Source organism: Gregarina niphandrodes (genome assembly GCF_000223845.1).
Source record: "Gregarina niphandrodes unplaced genomic scaffold scaffold00054, whole genome shotgun sequence".
Taxonomy (NCBI): domain Eukaryota; phylum Apicomplexa; class Conoidasida; order Eugregarinorida; family Gregarinidae; genus Gregarina; species Gregarina niphandrodes.
In genome coordinates, this window is record NW_011645821.1 from 20,178 (window position 1) to 28,584 (window position 8,407).

Below are 8,407 nucleotides of genomic sequence, written 5' to 3' on the forward strand. Positions count from 1 at the left end.
CGTCGCGCGACCAGCGATGAACTCGGCGGCTCCGCCGACCAACCGCGACGGCTCTTGCGTCGGGCTAGCTGCGCCGAAGAAATCAAACGCCGAGGCCTCGACCGGATAATGACCGAAGCCATCCACGGCCAGCCGCCGCCCAGCCGCCTCCACTCTAGAGCCTCCAACCCCGCGTCCGAATCCACCCGTGCCCACGGACAGCCGTCGCCCAGCGAGGAAGAGGAGGAGCCCATACCCGCGCGTCGACGCGCCGGCTCCGAGCTTGACCGCCGCATGGTCGCGCGGCTCCGTCTCGACGCGCGCGCTCTTCTCCCCCAGGCACTCGAACTTACCCGTGGGGAAACAGCCCGTGGCGAAACGACACGGGGGGAAACGACTTGGGAGGAAAGTCGAGAGAAGGTGACGACCAGTCGGGGCGAACTTGCGGCCAGCCGTGGCGAGCTTATCACCGGCGTGCGGCCAGAAATGCCGACAGGAACGGGTATCTACTTTCGCGAGTTCCGCCGCGGGGGTGGCGAGTCTCGAGTTCGCCAAGACTGTTTCGATGCGGGGCGGTTGATCAGTTCAATGGCCCAACGTTTCGAGCCGTTGGATGCGGAACCGTTTTACGGAGGACGGTTCGCATTTGGTTCGCCCCGTGCATCGGTGGGTTCGGGGCCGGGTTCTCCGCGTGCAGGCCCGTTGTCCGGCTCGTTGCCCACGTCGCCCTTTGCGCGACCGCCCTTCCACTCGAGACCCGCCAGTCCCGCGTTCGAATCCCATCGCGCCCCGTCGCCATTGGTCCGGTCCGTGTCGGCCTCCTCTGGGAGCCGCAAACGGTTCCGCGGGCGGCTTCGCCGCCGCGTTCCGCGCGCCTCCGACCGCCTTGAAGACACCTCGTCTTCGGCCCCGCCGCCCGGAGCTCGCGGCCGCTCCTTCTCCGAACTCGTCCCCCCCGCCGGCGGCTTCCACTCCAGAGCGGCCAACCCCGGGTTCGAAACCCAGCGCCCCCATGCCAACTCCGGCCCGTTTCCCCAAGACTCCTCCTCCAGACGCCGAACCTCCTCCTCAAGACGCTACCTCGAACCCCGACCCCAACTCGACGACCAGACCTCGTCAAGCTCCAACGATCCAATACCCCGCAGGCACCACTGTCCACGACGCCGCCCTCCCTCTGACCGATCGCGATCAACATCCCAATCGCAGTCCCGGTCACAATCTCGATCGCATTCCTTATCACAATCTCGATCGGCTTCACAATCTCGATCGGCTTCACAATCCCGATCAAGGTCCAGGTCCCGATCTGGGTCAGGAACCGAGTCAAGATCTCTCTCGCGATCCTTATCTCGATCCTTATCTCGATCCTTATCTCGATCAGTATCTCGATCAGTATCTCGATCGGTATCTCGATCAGTATCTCGATCAGTATCTCGATCAGTATCTCGATCTCTGTCGCATTCTGGACCTTGTCATTCTGAGTGCCAATCGCGTTCTCAGTCGTCTTGTGGAGTGCGCCGTGTGTCTCCTTCGAGTCGTGTGGCGGTGGCGAGTTTGGATTTGCGTGATCTGGATTCGAACGCGGCGCCTCGGTTGGATTTGCCTGGTGCGGAGCCGTTGCGGGTTCCGACGAACGGCACTATAAATTTAACGGAGGACGGGACGGAGCCTCGTGGAGATAGTTGGTTGGGTGATTCGCCGCGTGGTCGTTGGCGTTGTAGTACGAACATGGGGACGGCGGCGCAGCAGTCTTGGAGATTGCGTCGTTTGCGTGAGTGCGAAGAGCGATTGTGCAAGAGTGAATTGCCGACGGCAGGAGTGGCTCCGTCGTCTTACTTCAAGACGAAGAGTACGTTGGAGGAGCAAGTGTTTACCCGGCAGGAGGCGGCTAGACGGGCCTCATTTTTCTTTCCCGTCGCTGTGGCTGACTTGGTGCCATTTGAAGACGCGGCTTTATTACGAGACCTACGTGCAGGTGGTCATCAAGGTTACCTGTTGGACATATATTTGAAAGGCTTGGCCGTGTGCAATAGCGTGACGGTAGCTCGGGACTTTCACCGCGCGCGAACGCGGGACCCGACGGCTTACTTCAAGAACAAGCCTTCTGCAAAAAGTTTAGAAGGCGCAGCGATTGTGCGCGAGGCTTTGGTGCAGGGCCTACGCTACGACTCAGGCAAGGCCACAGAGGTACCCGCAGTCTTGGCAGCCCAGAAGTGTGGTTACCAATTATTCTCGAAGTGTAAAAAGTTCGTAACGCTTAATGTCAACGGGCACTTCCTGAAATACGACCGCATCTACAAGTCAGATGCTTATTTAAACGGCCGCTCGACCGTGGTCGTGCTGCAACAGAGCGTCCCGGGCGCCCGCAGCGCCCGCGGCGGCGTCATGTTCTTCAAATGCGGCTTGCGCGGAATGCTGCACGCCGTTGCCGCACACAGCAAAGCGGCACACGAACAGTTGAGGGAGACCGACTATGCCCTGAACCAGTTCGCCAACAAGTTCTTGCTACGAGGCCTCATGCCGGAATGTCTCGGCTACCGACTCCTTCGCGAGCGCGAAGTACGGCTGCTCTCACGACGCGTCCTCGCCCTCGCAAACGTCGCCAATGAAACGAAAACGGAGATTATCGAAGGCATCAATGCAGAACTAGTGGCAGGCTGTCGCTTCCTCGGGGTCAACGCCTACTACGTCGCACAACAGCCACGGGTACCTCGCACCCTCCAGGCCTTTTCCGACGCCGGCATCCGCACTTGGGTGGTCAGTGGTGATGCAGAGGAAGTTACCTTCGCCGCCGCTTGTGCCTGTGGTCTGGTGCGTCCGGAAACACGCATCTTCCGCGCTAACTTCTCCAGCCGTCGCGCCGCCCTCGCTCAACATAAAGAGTTCGCACGTCTAGCGCAAGAAAAACCAAGCGGCACGCAACTTGCACTCGTCCTCGCCGGTGAAGAATTCGCACGCGCCCTTCGCGAAGGCGCCGCCTCCGGCGGCGCCCTCGCCGCCACCGGGTCGAGCGGCTCGCCGCTCGGGCCGAGCGCCGCGACGCTTGGCTCGGACGCACTCAGTTGGGACGCATTGTTGCCGCACACACGGGTACACGCCGAGAACATGGAGATCGTGTTGGTCTCTATGCTTTGGCGTGCGGACGTGGTGCTATTGCACTCATTTAGCGCGCGGCAGAAGGGACAGGTGGCGCAGGTGTTGCGTCGACACCTTCGTCCGTGTCCTGTGATCCTGGCGGTGGGCGACGGACTGAATGATGTGGAGATGTTGCGAGAGAGCACGTTGGGCGTCTCGGTGGGTGCGGAGCTAGCGCACTGTCCCGAAGACCTTTACTTGACCGGACATTCGTACACAGGCACGTTCGACTCGCGTGTATTCGCAGATCTAGTCGTGCCCGACTTCGCCTCCCTTCGGCCGTTGCTCTTCTACCACGGACAACACGTAGCCTGTGCGACCGCACTCGTGCTGCGCCTCGCGTGTGTGTCAGCTGTCGGACGGCTAGTGTGTGTGATCCTAGACGCCACACGACAGGGCACGTATGTGGCGCGGGCGTGCACGGTGTCCGTGCAGCAGTTCTGTTGCGTGGGTCTTTTCGCGATCGCACTCACGCTTTCGCCGCGCGACTTTTCGAAAGTGACCTACTGCCATCTGCCCATCATCTACGCCATCTCGCGTCGCTCAAGTGGGCTGCAATGGCAGGCTGTGCTTGCCGACCTCACTTACGCATGTCTCGTCGCAATCGTCGCCTTCTACTCCGCTGTCGCTCTTGTTAACGAACAACTCTCCATCTCACTCCAACCCGGAAATGGCGGGAATGGGGGGCCAGACGCAGCCGTGTTCGCCTCCTTCCCGCGCTACCACTTCATCGTCGACACCATCCTGCTCACCGGCGCCATGGTCTACGGCGTGTTCGTCGCCGGACCCGTCGCGCGTCTGGACCTCTCCGTCTGGCTCCTCCTCGGCGTCTTCGTGCTCCTCACCCTCTTCCTCTGCGACCTACTCAGCACCTTCTCCAGCCTCGCCGTCAACTCCGTGCCACAACAAAATCCTTTCTTCCTCTGGACCAAGAGCGCCCCCACGCCTCTCGCCATCCTGGCCACGCTGGCCATGCACGCCGTCCTCGCGCAACTGCTCCAGTCCATCCGCCTCAACACCTCCGACTCGCTCCGTGAGTTCCTCATCCGCGCCGTCTCGCCTGCACGACTCGCACACAAGGCACACGCACACACGCACGGCACGCACGGCGCGAGTCAACCGGCACATGTTGCGACTCACGGTGCGACACAAGCGACGCACGGTGCGACACATGCGGCGCACGGCGGTGCACCTAACACACAACCGACGCACGGTGCCCCGCCGACAAACTCAGGCGAGGGCAAGCCTCAGCGACGCGGCTGGACAGACAGGTCGGAGGCGCGGTACGTGGGGCAGTTGCGCCAAATCCTGAACCCGCTCAAGGTCCCGCGACTGCTAGCCCTTCTCCCGAAGCCGACACGACACGTGATCGAGTACCATCAGAGCAATGGCACCCGGAGCCAGGTGGCGCTGCCATTCACGCACGCATTGGACGTGGCGAGTGCTGCGGTGCATTGGCCCACGGCAGGCCGGTCGCCGCCGACACGACGACGACGGCCGCCGCCGAGTGATCTGCTGTTTGCGCCATATAGTCTCAAGTTGATCCGGTCATCGCTGAAGCGCGGGCCGAAGAAGGAGCCGTGGTCGATTCTGGTGGAGGACGGCATGTACGAGCAGTTGGTCAAGTCTGCCCAGGGGGAGCATCTTGAGACGGCGCCAGTAATTCGTAAAACTAAGGAGGGCATCGTGACGTCCGTGACGCCGGTTGAAGTCATTGCCGTGTTCGATCGTCGTCGGTTGAAGTTCAAGGACCAACAACTGGAGGCCGACTACCAAGTGCACCGTATGGAACACATACGCCGGTACCGAGTAAGTTATCGTCTCATCTTTCTGGCCATCTCCGTCATCTGCATCGCGACCGTGATCGATGAGATGTTCATGGTGTCTAGCGACGTAACGACGGGTGGGGCGATCATGATGTTCCTGCCATACATTGTGTGTTTAGCACTCTCCGCTGCTTGCTATCGTGAATCAACCTTCGTGACCAAATATGACACTTTGACGGGGACTTTTGTGATTGGTCTTCTTTGCGCCCAAGTTTTGAGCGACACATTCACCAATCGCGATGGTTCGCCGATAGCGGCGGTTTATGTAATCATTCTCTTCATCTTCTTCCGTCTCCCCTTCAGCCACTCGCTGGTGTACAACTGTGTGCACTTCTTTTCCTTTTGTCTCCGCTACACGTTCACTTCGAAGTTCATGAAGGAGGCTAGCGACTCATCCTGGCTCAACAGCTCAAGCTGGCTCGTCAATTCCAGTCAGGCTGCCACAGACGGTGGTAAGTCCACCGGGTTCCGACTCGCGAGCAGCATGGAGAACATCACCGTTGAGCGTCTGATTACCTACGTCCCGGTCTTATTGGGCATCGAGATTTTTACTGGCTTTGCCGCCTACAGATTGGAGTACAACCGACGCAAGGCATACTTCCTTCAGTACCAAGTAGAAAAGGCACGCAAACGGCAGATCGAGATTCTTAACAATATGCTCCCACCCTTCGTGGTGAGTCACATGATCAAAGGCAACCTCAACTGTAACGGCATCCCCGAGGGCCTTAAAGCTGAAGACCGCGGCACGGTCAGCGTAATCTTCCTAGACGTTCACGGGTTCCAATCCATCGTCGCACAAATGCAGCCTACCCACCTCGTGCGGGTACTCGACTCGCTTTTCCTCTGCTTCGACAAGTGCGCGGAACGCTTCAGCTGCATCAAAATCGAGACAGTCTTCGAGACCTTCCTTGCCGCCAGTGGCATCGTACTCGACGACGCTGGAGGCGACGGCGAACCGCCGGCGGAGCCGGCGGCGCCGGGCGAAGAGCGGCGTCGGGGCCATTCGCACACGCGTGCGCGTGCGCGCGCGATTGAAGACTACGCGCACGCAGCGTTGTGCATGTGTGTGCTGGCGTTGCAGTCGAGCCGACACATTACATACGTGCCCGACGAGGATAGTCGGCGTTCGCGGCGGCTGCACATCCGGGTGGGTATCCACGCTGGGCGTGTGATCAGTGGAGTGGTGGGCGCAAAAAAGCCGCAGTACGCGTTGTTCGGGGACACCGTGAATACGGCGAGTCGCATGATGAGTACAGGAGTGGCTGATCACATCCACGTGTCGGACGCGTTTTACCAGTTGATCTCGGGAAGTGAGTGGGACCTGGATTGGCGGAGTCGAGAGATCGAGGTGAAGGGGAAGGGGCTTATGAATACGCATTTGTTGAGTCGTTCGAGTATTCCCGAACACTTTTTGGATGCGACTGGCGCCCGACATTGCAGTGTTGCGAGGCATGCAACACCTGCACGCCGGCGCAGTGGTGGAGTCTCACGCGGCGGCGGGCCCGGAGGAGGAGTGTCGCGCAGCGGTGGAGTCTCACGCGGCGTAGAACAAGTAGTGCGTGAAGGAGCGGCTCGCGCCACTGCGACGGAGCCGAGCGTGGCCGCTTTCTCTGATCGCGGTGATTGCTATGTGGGCGCGCAACCTTCGGAAGAGGGTCAGCGGTGCTTCGAAGACGGGCCGCGGCGAGTTGTGGAGGCTGCTGGCGACCATGAACTACTTTTCTACCAGTCCATTCACCTAGTTTCGCTAAAGTTTAAACGCGGTACGTTGGAGAAGGAATACCTGCAGTTTTATTACAACAACGACAACAATATCAACAACGTCGAACAGGCCCTCGTGATCTTCCTCGCTGCCTACATTGCCCAGACGCTTGTGTTCATCGTTATTCCCCGTTATGACGACAGCTCTAGCTCGCAACAAAAGAATATAACTTGGACTGTGCGCACCACTCTCACCGCCTGCATCTTCGTCCTCTGGCTACTCATTCACCAACGCACCACTGTGAGTAATTGGATGCGTCCCTCTCGTCGTGCGCGCGGCCGCGCCGGTGCCACGGACGCACGTGTGTGCGCCGGAGTGGGAGGCGCTGTCGACATCCGGTGGCTCATCTTTCTCACGAACATGGTCTGTCTGTCCGCCAGCTTCGCCGTACTGCTTGAGTCGGCTTGGAGTCTCGACTTTCCGGAAGGAGTATCGCCGGTCTGGCTGCACCTGGACACGCTGCAGCTCTTCTTCTTTACGACCATAACGCACCAGAACTCAGGGCTATTGGTGCAGCACTTGTTGTTAATCGATGCGTTCGTTAACCTTTTGGTTTTGGCCTTCATCATCGTGGTGTGTCAGGGCAGCAACGTCACGTACGAGACGATTTTCATGATTCCCATTTTCACGGTCGCGAACTTGGTGAGTGTGTACTTCAAGGAGTATGTGGATCGGCATTCGTACGTGGTCAATGAGACCATGAAGGCGGCTCAGGCGCGTGGTCTACAGCTGTTAAGAGATACGTTGCCAAGACAGGTTTATGACGAACTCAGCTCGGAGCGTCTGCGGCTGGCGTACATGCATTCGCGAATCACGTTTATTTTCGCGGACATCTGCGGATTCACGACCTGGGCGGACACAGTAGACGCAGGCGAGGTGGTGACCGTGCTGCAGTCGCTGTTCGCAAAGTTTGACCGCGACAGTTCGCGTTTCGGCGTCTTCAAAGTTTGCACCATCGGCGACGCATACGTAGCCATCTCGCAACCCGTCATCGACGCAGAAGCCTCCACCGCATCCACCGCTGACCCCGCAGACGGCGCAGAACGCATCATAGCACTTGGTCAATGCATGGTGAAGGATATCATCTTTGTACGTGACAAGCTCCAAATACCAAAACTTGACATGCGCATCGGCCTACACTTTGGAAAATGCGTGGGAGGTGTGATAGGATCCGGACGCATCCGCTACGACATCTGGGGGCTTGACGTACTCGCCGGCAATCTCATGGAGTCAAACGGCGTACCCGGCAAACTATGCGCCAGTCAAGAACTCGTCGACTTTCTGGACCTAGTCTTTCCTGGACGCTACCAATTCCTCTACCATAAACGAGTCAAAATTGCACCCAAGAACTTCACTAATGCCTTCCTACTCGTTCACGAACAAGAAGTCAAAAAACGGTCAAGCACTAGGACCTGACTAAATGTACGGTGCGTGCTCACCACTGGCTCTGACGGATGACCACCCCACGCCCATTTTTCGTGAAACCGTACACATCGATCTGACCAACTCCCATCCCAGCTCCGTCCGTCGCTGCCCCCCAGAGTTCGCCTACAGAGTCTTCCCCAAGGGATTCTCTCCAGTTCAGGCCGTGAGGTTGAGTTTGATTCCCAGGCTCACTGGGTTGTCAGTGCCTTTGCCGACCTTCGACCCCGCCTTGAACTGGAAAAAACCGGCATCTTGAAGGGAGGTTGGGGGAGAGGAGGGAGGG

The 8,407-nt window shown here is 59.1% G+C and overlaps 1 protein-coding gene across 1 annotated transcript; it reads left to right on the plus strand.

Annotated features, from left to right (window-relative positions):
• Positions 1-592: 592 nt before the first annotated feature.
• GNI_166520 (putative guanylyl cyclase) lies at positions 593-8,115 on the plus strand (the record flags this gene model as incomplete). Its single annotated transcript, XM_011134902.1, has 2 exons — positions 593-1,488; positions 1,512-8,115. The coding sequence occupies 2 exons, from the start codon at positions 593-595 to the stop codon at positions 8,113-8,115; spliced, it is 7,500 nt and encodes a 2,499-aa protein (XP_011133204.1).
• Between the last annotated feature and the right edge of the window lie 292 nt (positions 8,116-8,407).